The sequence below is a fragment of the Rhinolophus sinicus genome, chromosome 14 (assembly GCF_057876585.1).
Source record: "Rhinolophus sinicus isolate RSI-liver-muscle chromosome 14, RSI-T2T, whole genome shotgun sequence".
NCBI lineage: Eukaryota > Metazoa > Chordata > Mammalia > Chiroptera > Rhinolophidae > Rhinolophus > Rhinolophus sinicus.
In genome coordinates this window covers 174,761,977-174,784,097 of record NC_142514.1, presented here as the reverse complement: position 1 = coordinate 174,784,097, position 22,121 = coordinate 174,761,977, and the positions used below count along the sequence as shown (strand labels likewise).

Here is a 22,121-nt window from a genome sequence, read left to right as displayed (position 1 = left end):
AACCGCCTCAAGATTTGGTTTCCGAGTCTAAGTACCTCCTATGTAAAAAGTAGTTTAGCCCATTAACTCATTCTGGCACATGTGCTATACCTTCCTCTTAGTGGCCGGAGGCCGAGTCGTGGTCACGGTTTTTTAATAGCATGATATGTTTTCTTCCCGATATTTCTGAGAGAGAGGCTCCGTTAGCCTGCAGTTCTTGGCAGAGGAGAGCCTGGTGACAATACTCTGATCTGCTGTTGGCATCTTTAGCTCCCTAATCTATGTTTACACGGCACTGAAAACTGACTTTCCCTGGTGCCAGGCTCCTTTTTTCCTCAGCACTCTGGCTCTGCTGGCAGAGAACACCTCCCCAATCTCTTCTACACAATGTGACCAAGCATGTTTATTTTATTGCACAGCTGTTCTCCAGAAGACGTTTCTTGAGGCATGTACAGGACGCTTGTGGAGCTGTGGGTTAGAGTCTTAATCATTTGTGTTCCCAGTTGTGGATCCACAGCCCTCTTACAGCATCTGGTATTTTCCTTAACTGTTTTCCTGTTCATGGCTCTCATCCTCTGCCCCAGATTTTAAGCTAGAGTATGGGTTTTGTTTCTTCGATTTATTTTCTACCTTCTTTTAGCAATTGGCATTTCATTCGTCATATACTGAGAAAATCAACTTACCTTCTTCCATTTTGGGTTATATGCTTTCCTATTAAAAGTTGGAGGAAATGATAAGGAACTAAAGTAATTTGAGAGCCTAGTGGTCAAATAGAGATGTCAGCCATCTAGATAAGCAAGCCAGGGGAACAATTCATAAACTCAGTGGAATTGAGACTGGGTCAGAGTGACACTAAATAATTCTTTCCGTGGAAGGGTTCACCTTAGAATTAAAAAATGATTTTCATTGTCAAGGAGGCCTAGAAAAATCAGGAAAGTTTCTATTAAGAAAGCACTACAGAAAGCTTACCCTCTTTGTGACCCAGAAGTTTGGTCAAAGGTCCCAGTCAGATTTAATTATTATAGCATTTTCTGTAAAGGTTAAAAACAAGGGCCTATACTTCCTTCATCTGAGTGATATGCCACAGAGCCCTCAGTAGGAATTTGAGGTCAGTGGGCTCATTGGCAGCAACCCCAAATGTTGTCTTTCTCAGACCTTAAGCAGTTCCTGACCATTTGTGTTTATGTCTTTTTTTTTTTTTTTTAATTTTATTGGGGAACAGTGTGCACTTCTAGGACTTTTCTCCAAGTCAAGTTGTTGTCCTTTCAATCTTAGTTGTGGAGGGCGCAGCTCAGCTCCAGGTCCAGTTGCCGTTGCTAGTTGCAAGGGGCACAGCCCACCATCCCTTGCGGGAGTCGAGGAATTGAACTGGCAACCGTGTGGTTGAGAGCCCACTGGCCCATGTGGGAATCGAACCGGCAGCCTTCGGAGTTAGGAGCACGGAGCTCTAACCGCCTGAGCCACTGGGCCGGCCCCCTGTTTATGTCTTTGAATCTGCAAGATTTTAAAGAATATGTTGTTTGGAGGGTATTGTTTTCTCTAGAATGGTATTTCTCAACCTCTGCTTCATTATTACCCTCCTAAGGAGCCTTTTTAGACATTTTTTTTCCAAATCATCTCTTCTCCCATGAAATTTTAATATCACAGATATGCTGTAGATCTGTATAATGCAGTACTTTGGAAGGGAGGTAGCAATTATATTAAGCAATTATATTAAGATTTTTTTTTCCCCATGAGATAGTTCTTTTTCACCCCCATGGGGGCAATATTGCCCATGTTGAGAATCCATAATCTGAAAGTATCATCATCCTGGAAATGAGCCATTATAGTATTTGTACCTTTTTTTACAAATTGAAATTGGAACAGGGACACTCAAACTACCAATAAACTAATGTTGAAGAGTCTTCTCATGCAGTAGCAACTGGAGAAGAGTAAGAAGAGTCCTTTCCTCATATTTCATGGCTTGTGTGGAGGCCATTTTCTCTTGAATAATCTCTTGACCATTTCAGGAAAGAATAGGGAAACACCAGGAGTAGCAGAGCAATAAATGTAGCTCTCTAAAAGGAAAAAAAAAGACAGATGACAAGACCTTTTTGCCGTGATATGCAGGAGAGGAAGATGATGGTACTGAAGAATTTAGGTATAAGATTATCCATCGTTCCAAGACTAGTAAGCTGTAACAAGTTCAGGTTCTCAAAGTAGAAGTTGATTTGCAGCAGAGAATACCACTTAGGTTGTCTAGCATTCAAGAATGTTTTATTCTCCCAAGAGGGTTTGGCTCTGTCTGATCAGAAGGATGGTTGTGTATGAAATGCACCTCGGAAGGAGGAGGAGGAAATGACATGTTCATGTAAATGAAATACAACTGCAAATTAAAGTGTCACCCTGTTAAAAAAAAATCAATTTTTTATTTAATTGGTTACCAAGGAAGAAAATGTCATACAGAAGTGTATATCTCAGGGAAAGTTAAACTGTGAGATGTTACAAGTGAATCTGTATTCAAGGTAGTTCTCTGGTGGGGTGGGGTGGGGTGGGAGGAGGGGTTATAAAATATCGTCTTAATAAAAATATTTTGATGCTGAAAAGCTAGGCTCATAAATTTCTGCTGTGTCGCATGCCAGGGGTCCAGAAACAATTAACAAATATTACCTCATTTGGTTTTTACTGTCTCTATCCAGTCAGCTGTATGGTGGCTGCCTCTTCCCTGGAGGAAGCCTCCTTTGAAGGTGTTTTATTATGAAGAAGGCCATATACAAAGGAGGAGATGCTTTCTCCCAAAGAGCACTACTTACTACCAAGACATCCAGGGACTCAGATGTTTTTCTGTGTGGCTTTTCTGTGTTAACGGCATCCTCCCATTTTTCACTTTTCCCACATTTTTATGAAAATTCATCTCTCTTTCAAGCCTGCCAGAGAGAATATACAGTACCTGCCACATCGTTGGCGCTGAGTAAATGTTAAGTAATAATGGGAGGGGCTGCTGAACGGGATTGCCTGTCCACATAGAATTGTTCACGAAAAACAGGTCCGGTTTCTCTTTTGAGATAAGGACTTGACAGATGGGACTCGTCAGCTTTCTTCAGCCCTAGTTGTGGTTCTTCCTCTTGCCCTCTCCTCCTAATCCTGGTTGTGATTTGTGTTCACAGTGGAAACAGGTAGATCAGTACTATAACGTGCTCTCTGTCTTCTCCCCCACCAGGGGCGGTGATTGGTGACGGACAGTCTGCTGTGGCCAGTAACATTGCCAATACTACCTACCGGCTCCAGTGGTGGGACTTCACTAAATTTGACCTCCCAGAAATCAGTAACGGTAAGCCAAGGTAGAAGCTGGGTCCTGGTGGAAAAGGTACTTCTTACTGGGGAGCTGGAACTCAGAACCCATGTAGCACTGGACTTTTCAGCATCGCCGTGAGACGCTCATTGCCGTGCACCATTTCTGAAACTCTCAAGCAATTCAGCAAACATACGAGTGTGTAGAGCACCCAGCCGGAGAAGCAAACAGTACTAGGAACAATGCTAAGGTGGACACACGAGTGAGATGTCTGCGCCCTGAGGAGTTTACTGACTAGTAGTTCATTTTCCTAAGCCTGATAGTTTAGGTGGAACTGAAAGAGAAAGACGTGTAGGGCCTGAGAGCTGACCTTGTGACCCTTGAGGAAAGACGGTAGTGATGTTAAACTCATTTATTAATCCAGAACTGAATGGAATGGCCTAGAGTGTCATCATTTATATGTTTACAGATATGTCTGCCTGACAGTCTGATTTCCCAGCTTCTAGGGAAGTCCATGATCCCATATCCCAGTCGTTCAACTGGAGTCACATTTCAGACATCTCATTTCACTTTCTGTGTAATGAAGGATTCTCTCACGCACATTCCGGAGAAGTGGCAGTTCAGCCTCTACTTGAATACTTCTGATAATAGGTCACACAGTCTGATGCGATGGCCTAGTCCATCACTGCTCAATTCCCATTAAAAGCTTTCTTGAACCAAGTTGTCACTTCCTCCCATCAGCCCTAGTTCTACCTCTGAATCTCCATAGAGCAGCGGTGTCCAAACTTTTTTCAACGTTTTTTACCAAGGGCCATATGCGGTAAAATACACAAACAGCCGGGCCACTCACTCGAGGTGAAGTACGTATTACCTCAGCTGGTTTATTTAAGTAAACTAAATATATTTTTGGAATTTGCTGCGGGCCGCAGTTTGGACACCCTTGCCGTAGAGTAAATCTAATGATGCATCTTCTAAGTAACAGTCCTCCAGCTGTTTGAGGATAAACTGCCATGTCCCTTTAAGTCGTTCCAGGTCAGACTTTTCCTTTTACTGATTTGGTTTACAAATCCTTAACAGTTCTGCTCATCCTCCCTCTTAGTTTGTGGGGGGGCCAGAACAGAATGGAAAAACTCTAGATGAGAGCTGTTCAATGCATAGTACAGTGGTGCTTTGGACAATGTTAGTTCACCTAAGATTTCAGCAGCTTCTTCTGAAGCCACTACTGAGTTTGCAGTCACTTTAAATTCCTGGATAATTGATTATAAACCAGGGCTCTACTATCTTGCACTTACTTGTGAAGTTTGAATCTTTTCAAAACCAAAGCAGGTTTTCTATTTAATTTTATCTTAATAGTGTCAGTTGCAGCTCCGAGTTCCTGCCTCCAACCTCTTTCTGAACTTTGAGTCAGTTTTTTTCTCTCAGTCTTACATTGTCTAATAAGTTCATGAACGTGTTTCCTCTGTCTTCCTTTGGACTGCTAGCGAAAGTGGTGAATCAGCTAGGATATTGCCCCAAGCCTTGTGGTGTGTTACTGTGGACTTCCTCTGTGGATTTGGATTCCTGAATTACCACCCTGTGCTTGGACATTCCCATCTGAAGCCCATATTTTTCTGTCTTGTCTACAGAAAGAGTTTGTCAGATGCCTTAAAATAATCAAGATATTCTCTGTGGCATTTCCCAATATGCCACTCTTGGTATTCTTATTAGACAATGAAAATGAGCTTAATTTTTCACGTCCTGTTCTTAGTGAAACCTCAGTAGCAATCATTTCTTTCTAAGTACTTATAAGCCACATGTTCAATAATCTGGTTTTTCATTCTGCTGGGAATCAACGGCAATCCACCTCTTCCCTTATTGAATACCACGTTTGCTTGTTCCTCTCCGTATTTTTGGCCTAGATCTTGTTTGCCGTGATTTATTTCCAGTTATGTTATTGCTTTATTTTGTTTACTTTGTTTTATTAGAATCTGAAATATTATAATTTGAAATACATTCACCATTCAAAAATTTTAAAAATAGAAAAGGATATACAGTGAAACGTTTCCCAGCCCTGCTCCCACCTACCTACCACTCCTCCTCACAGGCAGCCACAGTGAGCAGTTTCTTGTACATCTTTTCAAGAATATTACATGTATACGAGATATATAAGCAAATGCAAATATATGTTTTTCCACCTTCTATTAATCCAAGTGCTAGCATGTTGTGCATATTTCTTTCTGCATTTTGCTTTCTTTACTTTACAGTATATCTTGATGATCTTTCCATATCAGTGTATAAAAGACTTTACTTGTTCTTTTTAAATAACTGCCTATTATTCCATTGTCCAAAGGTACCGTCATTTTTTAACCAGTCTTCTGATGAGGGACTTTTAAGTTGTTTTCAGTTTCTTGCTATACAAACCATGATGCAGTTTGTCATTTTGCAGTCGTGCAAGTACATCTATAGGATAAATTCCTAGCAGTGGACTTGTAGGGAGGAAGAGTATATACATTTGTGACTTGGGTAGATACTGCTAAGTCACGCTCTGCATGGGGTAATTCCAATTGATATTCCCACCTGCAGTTTGTTGAGTGCCCGTTTCCCTAAACTCCTGCTTGTAGAATGTGTTGTCATATTTTTGGAGATTTGAAAATCTGATAGATTAAAAAAATAATGTGTAGGTATTTTAAACTTGTATTTCTCATATTATGAACTATGTTGTGTGCTTCTTCATACACTGAGCCATGTGTGTTACCCTTGCTTGACCTGTCCCCATGCTTTCTTGTTTTTCTAGTGTTGCTGGTCTTTTCTTTATCAGTTTTACAGGAGCGTTTTATAAATCAGAAAATTAAATTATAATAGGAGTTTCCTACCAGTTATCATTTGTCTTTGGACTTTGCTGAAGGATATTTTCTCATAGAACTTATTTTAAGTAGTCAGAATTATCCAACTTTCCTTTTGTGGTTCCTAGATTCTATGTCATCATTAGGAAAATCAGTTAGTACTTTCATGTTTTATTTGTTTACTTTTTTTTTTTTTTTAAAGCATATAGATTTTTATTTTATTATTATTTTTTTTTTTTTAAAGATTTTATTGGGGAAGGGGAACAGGACTTTATTGGGGAACAATGGTCAAATTGTTGTCCTTTCAATCTTAGTTGTGGAGGGCGCCATTCAGCTTCAAGTTGTTGTCCTTTCAGTCTTAGTTGTGGAGGGCGCAGCTCAGCTCCAGGTCCAGTTGCCGTTGCTAGTTGCAGGGGGCACAGCCCACCATCCCTTGCGGGAGTCGAACCGGCAACCATGTGGTTGAGAGGACAGGCTCCAACCAACTGAGCCATCCGGGAGCTCAGCGGCAGCTCAGCTCAAGGTGCCGTGTTCAATTTTTTTTAGTTGCAGGGGGCGCTGCCCACCATCCCTTGTGGGAGTCGAGGAATTGAACTGGCAACCTTGTGGTTGAGAGCCCACTGGCCCATGTGGGAATCGAACCAGCAGCCTTCGGAGTTAGGAGCACGGAGCTCTAACCGCCTGAGCCACCGGGCCGGCCTATTTGTTTACTTTTAAGTCTTTGATTCACTAGGAAGTTTAACCTAGTCCCAAAGAAGCAGAGTATAGTCCAACTTTTCCCCAGGTAGCTACTCATTTGTCCCAACTAATTTATAGAATAATCCATTTACGCCCGTTGGTTTGAGATGTCCCTTTCATCTTGTTAATAATTTCCTGTGTGTATTTAGATGTATTTCCAGACTATTTTGTCCCAATGATCTGTCTGATTATTCATGTGAGAGTACCACATGGGTTTAAGTTTTGAGGCTTTATGTTTTAGAATCTGGTTAAGACTGGTTCTCCTCATTCTTTTTTTAATCCAAATTTTCCTGCCTGCTGAAGCATTTTTGTTTTTCTACATGGACTTTAAAACCACCTTGCTTCTTCCCTTCACTCCTCCTCCCCCGCAAAAAAAAAAAAAAAAATCTGTTAGTGTAATTATTGCAGTCTTACTAATTTTATAAATTAACTTAAGGAGATTAAATATCTTTATGATAGCTTCCAATGAAGAACATGGTATGATTTTCAGTTTCTCCAAGTCTCTCTTGTGTTCTTAGGAATGTTTTCAAGTTTTCTTCACATAGAGCCTGTACATTTCTTAAGTTTACTGTTATAAGCCTGTTTAAAATCCTGCTATCTTACTGAATTTGTTTACTAATCATTGTTATTCAGTTAAATCTCACAGGTTTTCTAGGTGTTACCAATAAATAGTGGTAATTTTATCTCCTCCACTCTGAATTTTACACCTGTGATTTCTTTCTCTTGTCTAAATGGTTGGCTGCTACCACCAGGGCAATGTTAAATAATAGCTAGTATCCTCGTATTGTTCCTGACTTCAGTGGGAAAATGTGTAGCTTTTTCCCAGTAAGCATATTAATTGCTGACTTTGGGGTTGAACTAGAAATCGTTTATCATTTTAAGGAAGTCATCTCTTCCTATTTTACTGACAGTTTTTCTCAAAAATAGATATTCAATTTAGTCATGACTTTTCTGCTTCTAGAAAGATGATATATTTTTCTCTCCTTTGCTCTAATAATGTGATCGTTATGTTAATAGAGTCTGTACTATTGAACATATCCTTACATTCTTTGAATAAACCGCACCTGGTTCGTGATAGTCTCTAATGTTAAATTCCTTCCGTGTTGCTTGCTAATAGAGGTTTTTTTAATTGATATTTGTGAGACAGATCTGTCTGTCCTTTTGTTGTTTATAAAATCTTTAGGTTTTGGTATCAATGTTATGGTTATGTTATAATTTGGAGGTATTTCTTCTTTTTCTTTGCCTGTAACAGTTGAAATAGTATTGGAATTATTTATACATTTTATACAAAGGTCTGGGCCTGGTGCTTTTTTTGTTTCTTTCCTCTTTTTTTTTTGTTTTGCAAGCATAGGGAGAGGTAGTTCTTTGATAACTTTTCCTGTTTATTGTCCTGTGATGGTTAAGCATAGGAACACTTGCATTACACTGTCCGGGTTCAGATCCCTGCTCAGCCCCCTTCTAGCGGCGTGACCTTGGTTACTTAATCTCTCTGCACCTTAGTTTCCTTCCTTGTCTATAAAATGAGGATTATAATAGCACAGACCTCATAGAATTGCTACAAGAATTAAATTAGCTAATGCAAGCACTTTGAACAGTGTTTGGCATTTGGTACATGGTCAGTGAGTGTCAGCAGTTTTTATCAAGTCTTTTTTTTGGAAGGTGCGTCATGATTCTTTGAGAGTATGGCCATAATGCTAAAGTCAACCTGCCCCCTCTTGGTGTTCTGAGAAACCTGTTTTTCATCTCTAGATAATGACGTTCATATAAACAAAATAGCTGCTCCTTTAACTTGTTACCTCATCTGTAATGGGCTTCTGATCCTTCTTAAGCATGTTTCTATCCAGTTGGAGATCACTTTCCTTGAGAGAAAAATAAAATATCAGAAGAATAAAGGCATTGGACCTGCTGCAAGCATAGCTCACAGGCCTTTTTGGATGCCCTTGACATGTTTTGTACAAGCCTCAACTCGTTCCAACTACAACTTCTATCATTCTCCGTCTGTGTTCCTTCTTACATCTTTTGATCACGGCTCTTGTAAAACCTGAGCTGATGATCAGAGAGTATCATGTGCAACCAGATTGACTCATTTAGTTTGGCTGACCTTTCTCCCTCATTTAAATCATGTGTGGTGTTCGAATTCTGCTTTTATAAGTGCCCTGTTTTTTCTAGAGTTTTGGCTTGGGGAAAAACCTCTATTTTAGGACTGTAGGGCACACCCATCTTATGGCAGCCAATGTTCCTTTACATGATATTGCCCTCTGGGATGATAGTCACTTTTACCTGAGGTTCCTGTCAATAACTTTTTTTTTTTTTTTAATTGGGGAACAGTGTGTTTCTCCAGGGCCCATCAGCTTCAAGTCGTTGTCCTTCAATCTAGTTGTGGAGGGCGTTTTCAATCTTTAGTTGCAGGGGGTGCAGCCCACCATCCCATGCGGGAATTGAACCGGCAACCCTGTTGTTCAGAGCTCACGCTCTAACCAACTGAGCCATCCAGCCGCCCCAATTAATTCTTCACTAATTGTGGTCTGAATAAAATATAGTTACAGTTTTGATCTTTACTCTTGATGGATTCAGCTATCAGCAGAGTACGGCTGGGATTCTGCTTTTGCTGTAAGAGTCATTCCTGAATGTCACCTATTTCCCAGTGGAGTGTGGCCTTTGGTTTTGACACAGCTCATGCCCGGGGTCCACTGGTCCTGAGTTTTACTCATATGTTCAGCAGCCACTATTTTGCTGATGATCTGACATTTCTGAATTGCATTTAACAGTTTCGTGGAATTATGCTAAAAATTCTTGCCACCTGTTTCAGTTGGGATGCAGGATCAATATCTGTAAAGAGTTTAGAAGTTTGTGGATAAGGTCTCAAATGTATAATTTTGAAACCGCTTTCATGAAAAAAGGAGCTCATTAGATTCACTGTGAATTACACTTTTTAAAAGTGAGCTCTTATTAGGTGAATAGCATTGGTCACTTTTGGGAGTGTGTATAAGTCACCTGTAGCTTGTTCAGGTCTTATTCTGAAATCTGAGTGGCTCGGAGATAGCCAAAAGGAAGTTTTCCTGCTGAGTTAAACCCCTTTGGGTTTTCCAAATCAGTATCTCAGGCAATTTGCAAAAGCACTGCAACTACGAATCACTCCCCTGGCCTCATCTGCCCAGCCAGCAACAGGCTACACATCGATCTTTGTACAAGGTGTTTGTTTATAATTTATGGAGCTGATAGGAAGGCAGAGCCATCTGCTCCTCCAGCCATCAGTATTTCTAAACCCTCCCATTCCCTGCTAGGGCATTTTCCTTGGAAATCATTTCTAATTAGGAGATTACACTGCAGTCTGGAACATGGCTTCCTGCTGTCTTCTGCATGATGTTTTCTCCCCCTGGAGCTGCCCCTGAAGCTCTTAAGCAGTTTTGATTTGAAAAATCCTTTCTTGCCTAACCTTTATTTCCATTCTGTGCTGCACAGCTAACTGCCCCATCATCATTCCACACATGTGTGTTGCTTTTAAGTGCAGGGCAGGTTGCTGGAGGTACAGCTCAGGGATCAAGGACTGTTAATAAGGCAGCACTTCTCAAGTGTGGCCTTAAACCAGCAGCATCAGAGACACCTGGGAACTTGTTAAACACGCAAATTCTCAGGCCCTATCCCGACACTATGTTGTTAATAAGCTGTCCATGAGCTTTTGATGTCCGCTAGCACTTGAGAACCACCACGTAAGGCAAGGCAGGGAGCGTGACAGAGAGTTGTAGTGTACGTGGGTTGCCAGTGTCTTACGCTGTATTTCACTTCCCCTTTTCCCACACCTGCTTACATTATTGTTGAGTCCAAAAAGGATGAGTTGTCCTTCTCGTTAGTGCATTACTTTCTTAAGGCCCCGGAAAACTAGTAACAGAGAGCCAAGAAATCACTCCCTGTATAAATTAACTCATCACAATTTTAGCCTTCTGAGAAGATGCACGAGTGAACTAAAGCAGTGACCACTCACCGTTGTAATTGAACATTTCCATTTCCATGTGGGAAATTAATAGACAGCAAGCAGCAAATGCAAGTTGCTAATTGGAGCTTTGAAATAAAGATGAAATTGTAAACACACCACCCAGTGCTCCCCGAAATGAAGCTACCAAATCACTGCGCGCCTACCACAGCCTTTCATGAGGGTAGAGTGAAGCCCTAGATCACTCGCTACATGGAAACGGATCACTCGCTCCGTTTCTGAAACGGAGCATGCGGCTGGAGAAGCTCTGTTTTGATTTTCAGCATTCTCTTGTTATTTGCCAGTCTGCCTCTGAGCTCACTGCCGTAACAGGGAGCAGTGGTGAAATTGGATGGACTTGCAGGGAGGGGACAGGATTTGCAAGGTGGCCATTGACTTGGAATCATAATGTCGTGTAAACACAAACATAGTGGCTTGGATTTGAGGCTGACAAAATGCTTTTTGTCTATATGCCCAGTTTTTCAGGGGCTTAGAGCCAAGCTTTCCAGAAGAAGGAAACCCTTCCTTGTACTCTCCTCCCCACCACTGCCCCTCTTAGAAATTAATATGGCAGCAAGCAATTTAATGCTTCTTTTATGGTGGTGGTGCGTTTTGGGGGTCATCATAGGCTCTTGTATGTTTGACTGAATTGCATGTTAACACACATGAGTTATGTAACAGCAAAACAGAAAAGCCTCCTTTCGTAAAATACCTACCATGCTTTTTTGAGACATTGAATGGGGATAAAATAATAACTGCAAAGCTGTCTCAAAGTCCACAGTCCTGTCTCCTTCTGTATTTATTTTTGTGTCTTAATATTTATGATTTTTTTACTTTGTTTCTCTCCCTGCCTTTGATGGTTATAGTCTGAATTGTCAGTTTTTTTAATCTTTCTAAGGGTTGTGCCAACTTCATGGTTAGAAAACCAAGATGGACTCACTCCTGAAGCTTCCCCCCAGTTCCTTTGGTTCTGTATCCCCAAATGGCATCGTGTGTCAATCCAGGGAAGGAGGTGGAGATTGTCATCTTTTTGGCAACAGACTTGGGACCCTGAATAAGGAGCAGACAGTCTCAGTGCTAACGAGATAAATCTAGCCATGCAGGCTAGAGCAGATGGTGGGTTGGAAGTGAAGCAGTACAGAGCCCTAATGGTGGTAGCCATGAGGATTTGGATGTCATTATTTTATTAGTTAGCAAACAGACTCATCCTTGTGGTCCCTCCTCGATTTTATGTGTAATGGTGCTGTTGGTGTCAGCCCCCGAGAGTTGGCACAATAGCCTAATCAGAGTGTTCTGATGTCTGTTTTGATCTACTCTGTCATCTCTGTAGCTCCATAAGCAGCACACAGGGGATTGGGGGTGAATATTGAGTTTTAGAAATCACTCTCGAGACCCTGATCCCACAAGCTTCAGGACCCCTGAAAAGCAGTGTTCTGTTTTGTTTTCCTTAAGGTTATTTCCTGAGGAAACTTGCCCTTGACCTCCCATGTCATGCCTTGTGGCTTACTGGAGTAGATCACCTGGAATCTGGGGAGGGCAGCTGAGCGTGGTATTTTTTCCTTCTTTAACCATAATGCTTCTGACAGTGAACATCCAAGTAATCTCCTTCAAATAAGAGGAGTAAGTCTCTTCACATGTACATATAAAGTAGATCTAAATGAGACAAGGCCCAAAGCAGCTTGGTCCCTTTGGATGTGTTGTGCTGTTCTGCTTGTGCCCATGACGTGGGCATTCCGGTTCCAGGCTCACATCAAGGGTAAGCCACTTCCTTCTGGCAGGGAATTGCAGAGTGGGCCTTGGAGAGGGATTCAAATGGAAACCGAAACAAAGCCTGCAGGCGCCGTCCCAGTTCCTGTGAACCAGATCCTGTGCCCCGACAGACAGTTCTCCACCCGCCACCCCACTCCCTCCTGCTAAGCCTGCTGCCTGGCTGACCCACGCTTAATTCTCAGGAACTGCCAAGTACAGGCGGGGCTCCCTGTGGCCGTTGGTTTATGGTATGGAAAAGGAATAGAGCATAGTGAGAAATGAAAGGTCCCGGCCACCCAGGCAGGGTTAGCTGGGCTGTTTCTCTGTAGCCTCTCTTGTCGAGTTAGGGATTAGTGTTAGCAAGGAACTGTCCAGAAGATTGACGTCTCTGAATGTTCTGTTTCTCTTAAATGAGAAATTAAGACTCACATTTATGAAATGATTTCCTTCTTCAAGGTCACAAAGCAGATGCAGAGGAGGAGTCTGGCCCCAAGGAAGCTTAACCTGTGGTATCTTTTTCTTGGAATCAGTAGGTTTCCATTTTCGTTCATCTTAGTTTTGATCTTTTGGACAATAACAGCTGTTGAGTAGCTCTCCAGGAACAATTTATAACTTTTTTCTTATCTGATCTCTCAAGAGATGTTTCTTAAGTGTGAACTAAGACTCAGCAGGTGGTCTGTTAAAGCAGTAAAAGAGACATATCTTCCCTGTCTCTTGTATTGCTTGTTCCGTGGCATTTTAGTTGGACAAAGCAGTCTTTAGCATTTCTAGAAAGGGATCAGGCCCTCAGGAACAACCCCAAACTTCTTGGCCCAAATTTTTTCACGCCATCAACTTTAAACTTTCTTACCTTCTTTTCTTTTTTTGTCTCATGCAGCCTCCGTGAATGTGCTGGTGCAAAACTGCAAAATCTACAATGATGCCAGCTGTGACATTTCTGCAGATGGCCAGCTCCTGGCAGCGTTCATCCCTAGCAGCCAAAGGGGCTTTCCTGATGAAGGCATCCTGGCAGTGTACTCCCTGGCCCCCCACAACTTGGGCGAAATGCTCTACACCAAGCGATTTGGTAAGGGACAGGAAGCCCAACCTGTGGCCAAGGGACGCCGGTACCTTGGCATGGCCATTCCTAGGTGAGGCGTGGCTTAGGTGGGAGTCACGGTCACACACGCACTGCCCCTGCTTCCGTGGGGCACAGACCCGAGGAAGATTGCCTTACAGGAGTCCTGACTGGCAGCACTGCTGAAGAATCTCAGAATAAGAGTCCTCCCCATCACGATAGCGTACTGACGTGCTCCTGTTGTGATGGCCAGGAGGAAGGGCAGAGCTTTGATCGTGGCTTGGGGAGGTGGGCACACTCGTCAACTGCAAGGCCACTGGGCATTGTGTATTAAAAGCCCCCAAAATGTATGTTCTCTTTGATCCAGCAATCTCACCTCTAAGGAAATAATCAAAACACTATACAAAGATTGCTGTACAACAATGTTCCCAGGACTCTTGTTTATCATAGAGAACGGTGTCACATGGGGAAGAATTGCTTAAATAAATGATGGTGCATTGACAAAACAGAATACCGTTTGGCCTTTAAAATGCTCTTACAGAATATTTAATTTTTTCATAATGTGTGAAGTGAAAAAAGTAGATTTCAAAAAGTAGATTTTATAGTACGATACCAGTCTTTTAATATGGTTCTATGATAGCAGTGGTTAACATTCATGAAGTACTTTCTATATGTCAGGCACTAAACTCACTACTTCACGTGCCTTCTCGTTAGACTCCTCACTATAGTCTTAGGAGGTAACCCCAGGATGACCAAATGAAGATGTAGATTGGAGAGAAAGAGAAAAGACTGAGAGGAGAATTAGGTCCTTGTAATAGCAAGAACTCTGGGAAATGTCTCTGTCTTCTCTTGGCTCTCAGGTCCCAATGCCATTTCGGTGAGCCTGTCCCCAATGGGCCGATACGTAATGGTGGGCTTGGCCTCACGAAGGATCCTGCTGCACCCCTCCACAGAGCACATGGTGGCCCAGGTCTTCAGGCTGCAACAGGCCCATGGTGGCGAGACCTCCATGAGGGTAAGTGTCATTCCTTGTGCCTCAGCTCTGTAGCAGCCCACCTGGGCTTGGCAGGGTGATGAAGGCCAATGGGGTGATCTCCCAGCCAGGACGAGAGATGTCCTGTTCAGAAGGAACAAGGAAAGACTCCAGTCTGGCCCACCTATGACCACCAGCAAGCTTTACTTTTGGAAGTTCTGGACTATTCAGAGGCAGGGGCTTTCTTATAATGTAGATCATGAGCTGGGTTCCTCAGAGGCCCGAAAGGATCTTTGAATAAAGACCAAACTGAGTACTTCCCTACCTCAACGTGAGACCTTTAGTCTGGAGATACATAAAGAACTCAATGAAATATTTATGCTTGTTTAATATATATATATATATATATATATATATATATATATATATGTATATGTATATGTATATATATATATGTATATGTATATGTATATATATATATTTTTTTTTAAAGAAAACAACCTATAAAAAGAGATAGATAATATACTATGAAACATTCTTTTTTTTTTTCTTTTTTTTTTTTTTCCCTTTAATCTTTTTTTTTTTTTTTTTTTTATTAATTAGTTTCAGGTGCACAAGACAAAGCAAAACTTAGACATTTATCATTTATATCCCTCACACTGTGTGAACCCCCCTCCCCCCATCCACTATCCCTCTGTACGTTCCCAAAACCTCTCACCTTCCCCTTATCCCCACCCCCCCCGCCCCTCTAGCAACCCTCTGTTTTTCCCTCCATGTTACTATGAAACATTCTTTTCTGTGGGTTGTAATCGTGATGGAAGATGAGGACCGTGAGCAGCGGCTGGACTCTTGACTGTCCGGCCATTTCACCAGCAGAGAAAGGTCCTCTGAGGAATCTTTTCTTGCCCGAAGCGGACCTCTCGTATTGCTGTGAAAGCCTTCTGGGCATCGTGGGCTTAGTGGCCTTCTGGACTCAGTAGCCTAGTTTCTGACTGAGCTTCCCACATCCCTTGGGGGCTCTTTTGACCAGGGTTTTGTCAGGGGGAGTCAAGCATTTGAACAGTTCTCTGATTAAGTGGTATTTAAGCTCTATCTCAGGCTAAGAACCTGTGAATTCCCTTAGCACTTTGTGCTGTGCCATTTATAGTTTTTTGCACTTGTTTATGTATTGTTTTGTGTTTTCTTTAGCTGTGTGGTGTGTATGTTTAATCCACCCAATTATGCTTAGTGTAAGCTCCTTAGGGGCATATCTCCCAAGGCCCTCATTTAGTGCTATACATGTGGATGCTTATTGAATGCCTGCAATAGGAAGCATTTGTTTAAAAACAAAACAAAACTAGAGATAGGACCCATTTTATACAGTGACAGTAAGTAGGTGGCCTGGTGCGGTGTCTCCATCCTCCTCTTCCTCCCATCTCCTACAGAGACTCTTTTTCCAACTCTACTGAACCACTCTCCAAGCCCACCTGCCCAGAAGCTCTTCCCCTTCTGTGGTACCTTCCTAAACAGAATTGATCACTGTTCGTGCCACCACTGTACCTAGTAGATGTGCTCATGTTAACCCTCATCACACTGTACTGCAGCTTTTGTTTCCATGTCACTCTCCTCTCTTGGACTGTGAACTCCTAGAGAGCAGAGATCGTGTCTGGTTCATCTTTATGAAGTCCTAGTACCGAACAGGGAGGGAGCCTGGCGTTTAGGAGAAGCTGAATGAGTGAAAGAATCTCGAGCAAGTGTCCTCCTTATCATTTCTAGGTGGTAACTAGCAGAACCATTGATGGAAGGCATCATGCCCCACCATGCCTTTGAAAGGGTAGAAACAAGGTATCCTCTGCTCTTGGCACCATAATGACAGGAAGTTCTGATCTTGGATTCCCTGTGCCTGGAGATATTTGACATTGAATGATCAAGAGAGGACTTCACGGAAGTTCATCAAACCTATTTTCTTTCCTAGACATTTGAGGATGGAAGTTGAATTTTAGTTTAAATATTCTCATTTTGTCTATCTTAAGCAGGTTTGCATGGTAAAAGTACCTGGTATCTGCTTTTTACCACCTAGACTCCTGGCCCCAACAGCTGTTCTTCCAACGCTTCCTGCCTAATTATGGAATAATCGTTCATAATCATTAAGAGACAGAATCTGATTTCGTCGACACTAATGGATATCTCCAGCCTCTTCTGGAAGCCAGGGCCCCTGCCCAGCTCCTGGGCACAGCCTGCCCGTCCTCCATCCCAGCAAGGCTCCTCTTTTCCATAAGTAGCCAGAACATCTGCCTAAGGGCAAACAGCTACAGGGTGGGATCTAAGAGGTGGTCGTGTGGAGCTGGCAGCTCAGGGAATGCATTTGGAGAAGTCTGAGGAGGAGATGTGGTAATTCATTGCTGTCCTGCTAAGGGGCTCAAGGCAACTAGCCAGCTGCTGCGTGCCTCGTGACAAGAGCTGTTTTTCAGGCCTCCCAGTGAGGCTTTTTTGATTATCAATAGGCACCATCTGCTACTCAGGAGAAGGCACTGAAGTAGGTAGAAAGCTCCCATTTGGGAAGTGTTCCTTTCACCCAGGAGACAGGACCCAGGCTTCCCGACAAGGGTTTGCTCACCGAGTCCACCCAGTCTGACTTGAAACCCCCGCGCTACAGAAAGGTTTCTGGTTTTCCAGGTCTTGGTTGCCCCTTACGTCCAAAGGCACCAAAGCACTCAGCAAATGTCCCTGAATTCAGTCACTGGTGGAAGGGAAGACACCAGCTTTTTTGGATAGCTGTGCTGTATCACCGTTTAAGGCAAGAAGTGCATTTTTGTCTGAGAACAGGGAGCGAGGGTTTATGGGACAGTAGAGCATCTTCCTCTTTGCACAGGTAAGTATAGGTGGGTGTCTCCATCTGTAATGTCTCTGTCCTTGAAGCAATGCTTTTGTGGGTAACAGGTCTGTCCTAGAGCTTCTCTACCCAGAATTCCCCTTCTCTTTGGTGTTACCTCTTGGAATTCACTGTGGTCATGTTCAGAGAGGTGAGCTTGTTGAGCGAACCGGCATTCCCAACAGAACATCCTCCAGAGCATTGACTTATTTTAATTCCCACTAAGTGATGTCTCTCCAAGAGCTGATCTCTTACCCTGTCCCATGTGAAAAGTCTTCGGAAAATGACGTGCTAATTACTCTTAGCCCTGGCACATTTATTCTAAGCAATCCTTCAGACCTCTGGGTCAGTGCTTCTCAAACTGTTACTTGGACAACCTGCAGTAGAATACATGGGGCCCTCCTTGTTAAAAAACAGACTCCCCTTCAGATCTAAAATCAGAATAATGGGGTGGGCGGGACCCAGGTATTTGTAGCAGTAAAACGAGCTTTCCAGGTTATTGGGATATGCACTTGAGTTTGAGAACTGCTGTTCTTAATGACTGCTTTCTTCATTTTAGGTTTCTGCCTTCAGCCTCTTCAAGGCAGAGACACAGCCTCAGGTTTCCTTCTTGTGATTGTATGCGTGGTGCTTTGATATCTATCACCTTTGCTGATTCTGTTGCAGGCACTGTGGCATTTATGTTCCCTTTCCTACCAAATGCTCAGCGTTTAGGCTATCTGTGCTCCACCTCCCATCTCGTCTCAGCTGTTGTTGCTTTCCAGGGCTCTCCCTTCACTATTCCTCTGCTGGATTCTTTTCTTTTTCATGTTGAATCATTTTAAGTTTATCCTTGTGTGGGGACAGAGCCCCCGAAAGCAGTTTCCAGGCTCTCAGCCTCACATAGAAAGGTGCTGGCTCAGGGAGTAAATGGCCATCAACTGTGATTGCATGGCCATCAGCTGTGGCTAGTTGGCCGTCAGCTGTAACCAGTGAGCCATTGACCACTAATATAACTGCTGTGGCTACGCTAGCAGATAATGGGGGGGGGGGGGGGGTAGCAAGAAGATGGTGGTTGGCAAGCGCGGATTGCAGTTAGCACAGCAGATTGCAGTCTAGCAAGGGGAGTCGGTTAGTTTGCAGAAAAGCGGACAGGAGGTCGCACGTTGTGTGAATCCAGCCTCCAGTGATACTATAGTGGTGTGACTCTCCTACCTATGGCTCCGTGGGTGTTCCTTTTCGGCCTCACCATATCCTGCGTTCTTATGTGGGGAGCGGGAGCAGAGACCCTGCCAGACGCCCCACATGACAAATGGCACAGCGAGCAGGGTCTCTCCCACGACACCTTGTTTCTAGGATCTAGGGTCTTTTTGGTATTTCCCTTCTCTGCTTACTGAGGTTAGTCTTCCCAATTTTAGTATTATTGGCAAATCATGAAAAACAAGACGAAGCACATATTTAACTCTCCCCTCCCTGTGTCCATTCAAGGCTCCTTCAGGCTGGATAGGCTACTCTCCATGACTCAGGGTCTTATTTTCTGTCTGACTCACTTACAGTTGAGCCAGGAACAGTGTTCTCTTGATTTGTTTTTAAGTTGGGCATTTAGAGATTGCTGAGCTGAAGTTTTGCTAAATTCTCAAAACACTAAACTGCCTGTGTTTCCTCTATGCTTTCATTTTCTAATTGGAACAAGGCACAATATAACAGAAAACTGCAATTAATTTTCTAAAATAGTGGCAACTTGCACATTATAATAACTTTGGTTGTAACCAAGTTGAAAGCATAATAACAAAAATTACTGATGAAATCAGAAATAGTCATATACCAAACTGTTCTTCCAGTTTCTATCAGTAATAAGTGCTGCTTTACCTAAGAATGGAGGCAAAGTCAGCAATGAGGGGATATGCCAGGGCATTTTGAGCTAGAAAACAAGAATGAGGATTATTAGCACTTTTGACGCGGGAATTAGCAGGTGGTGTGCACTCTTTCTCCCAGACGCCATCGGCCATTCCCCCAGCAGGTGGGGGATGTAGGCATATAAGAGGTTTACTAAGAACTGGAAAAGTAGCCTCATTGCATGATCCCTGCAGCTCCTAGAGATGCTGGTTGCTTGCTTTGCTTTTCTGTCTGGTCATTTTACTGGCAGTGGTGAGCAAGGACACGCCCTTTGACTTGGGTGGGAGAAGCGGCTCTGGGACAGAAAGCAGTCTAGCTCTCCTTTCTCCAAGAAACAGCTTCGTGCTCTTTAAGGCAAAGCCTCGGGCACTTAAGGGTCAGTGTGGTCGAAAGCTTTTTCTTTGTGGCTGTGTGGTAAAACTGTATTTAGGTGTCAAGCAACTATTACTGAAGGCCAGTCACCTGCCTCTCTCCCCACCTCTGCCCACCTCTTCCTGTGCACGCCCCCTTCTTGGCCCTGAGACGCCTGCTCTTCAGTGCGGACCGTCCCCATGTACGTCTTCTCCCTCTAGAGCTCTGACTCCAGAGATGGGCATCCCTCTCTCTCTTCAGTTCTTAGGCAACAGGGAAGGCAGGCAGGTTTGGTACATTTTCTTACAGACCTACAACCTACTTACGTCTGGCTGGGCTCTAGTTCTCAATGTGTACTCCCCTGCAACCACGTCGCCTTCCCTGGGGAACTTAATACTAGAAATGCCGATTCCCAGCCCCCCACCCCCCACACACACGTGCTGAATGGAAGCTCTGGGACTGAGGCCCCGCCATCGCGTTTGACCAACCCCTCCCGGTGGCTGTTTATTCGGTCAGGACTGAGAACAAATCACTGATGCCTGGGGATGCTAGTCACACCTCACCTGTCAGTACAGCTTAGTCCTTTTCTTTTTTGTCTTCACCCTGTCTCTGGAATCTCATCTGGTTTACCTCTATGGCTCCTAGTAACCAGATCTTTCAGATTCTTCCAGGAAATTCAGAGATTTATTAGTGCCTCCCGCCCTGAAGATGTTAAGCATTTAGGATCACGCCAGCCTCCTAGTGATGCTACTTTAAGGGCTAATGCCAGGAGGCGTCTTTCCAATTTTGATTAAAATTCTTAACCTGCCTACAGTTGAGATTCCTCGGCCTCTGAACTGCGAGCTCGTACCTGTCTGCCTATGTGTTATAGGAGACAGATGCTTTGGCTTAAAAACTGAGAAGCAATTTCTTTATCTTTCTCTCCAGGCCCTTCCCCATCTGAAGGAGCATTTCTTTCAGGTGGAGAGTTCCTGTTTCCAACACTGAACTCACCGTTATCCTAGATGGGAGGCCTCACTGTGATACCCGTTAATCGGTATCTTAGTGTCACCTGGTTGTAAAGAAACATTAGTTGGTTTGCTTTCTTTTATACCATTTCACAGCTACCTTCCCAGAGCCTAGTGGTGACTGATTATTATTATTAAAAATTCATTAAAATGTAGCACAGAAAACGCGTCGTATCCAGAATGCTCAAATTAGTCATAACTAAATTGTAGCTTAGCCGCTGGGTCAGGATGGGTGTCCAGTCTGTCAGCAGTGACCAGTGTTTATGTAACTAACATATGTAGGCTCTTTTCCTGTTCATTGTTTAATAAATAATCTTCACGTTGCCTCCCTCCTTGCCCTGAATTTAGCCTGTGATATAATCCAATCATCTATACTTCCCCAGATTCTAAAAGTTTGATTTTCCAAAGTGACCTAGAACTCGAGTTGAATCCAGAATATTCTCCAGAAATCTAAGAAAGTTGAGCCTTGTAATCTTGACCTGCCTTGGGAGTGGCAAATACCAAAACGTTAGTTTATTTTTGTATCCTGGAAGGGCACTATTTCTTCAAGGGGAGATTGGGATAAAAGAGAGACAGCTTTGTTGTCAGAAATGATTTACTCCTTCCTAAGATTTTGTCCTCATTAATTTTCTTAAAGCTGCCTGTCAGTTGATTAAAAGCTGCTTCCGCTGCAATTATCTTAAAGTTGACTTCTGAGATGTGGTACAAAGCATCTATCCTCAAAAAGTTCCTTTCTTCAGCACATTACAGGAAAGGGGGAGGGAGAAGTCAGGGATGTCTCAGATGCGATTTGTCAGGAAAGGGAGGGGGCAAGATAAAAAAATTAAAAATAACATGAGAACTGCAGTCAAAGCCATTAGTTTAGGCAGATTTTTCCATGACAGATTCCTCCAACTTTGACGATTTCTTTCCTCCATGGTTTCTTTTTTTATTTTCCCCCAAAGATTTTATTGGGGGAGGGGAACAGGACTTCATTGGGGAACAGTGTGTACTTCCAGGCCTTTTATCCAAGTCAAGTTGTTGTCCTTTCAGTCTTAGTTGTGGAGGGCGCAGCTCAGCTCCAGGTCCAGTTGCCGTTTTCTAGTTGCAGGGGGCGCTGCCCACCATCCCTTGCGGGAGTCGAGGAATCAAACTGGCAACCTTGTGGTTGAGAGCCTGCGCTCCAACCGAGCCATTCGGGAGGCAGCTAAGCTCAAGGAGCTGTGTTCAATCTTAGTTGCAGGGGGCGGAGCCCACCATCCCTTGTGGGACTTGAACCAGCAACCTTGTGGTTGAGAGCCCACTGGCCCATGTGGGAATCGAACCGGCAGCCTTTGGAGTTAGGAGCATGGAGCTCTAACCGCCTGAGCCACCGGGCCGGCCCTCCTCCATGGTTTCTTAATAGAGTACAGTCTATACTGCCTTTTATTCTTTTCACGCAGCACAAGTTTAGTGAGCCCCTGCCGTGGGCCAGGTACATCACTAGATCTGGGAATACA

The 22,121-nt window shown here is 43.3% G+C and overlaps 1 protein-coding gene across 10 annotated transcripts in view; it reads left to right on the top strand.

Moving 5' to 3' along the window:
- The window catches only part of AMBRA1 (autophagy and beclin 1 regulator 1), a 156,158-nt gene that overhangs the window by 111,534 nt on the left and 22,503 nt on the right, over positions 1-22,121 (top strand). For 9 of the 10 annotated variants that reach the window (XM_019743637.3, XM_074336308.2, XM_074336309.2 and 6 more), the window contains 3 exons: positions 3,179-3,289; positions 13,407-13,595; positions 14,447-14,601. In XM_019743637.3, the coding sequence (XP_019599196.1) occupies positions 3,179-3,289; positions 13,407-13,595; positions 14,447-14,601 (455 nt within the window). Of the gene's footprint in view, positions 1-3,178; positions 3,290-13,406; positions 13,596-14,446; positions 14,602-17,214; positions 17,411-22,121 lie in introns of all 10 variants that reach the window. The other variant, XR_016018366.1, reaches the window with a different exon arrangement.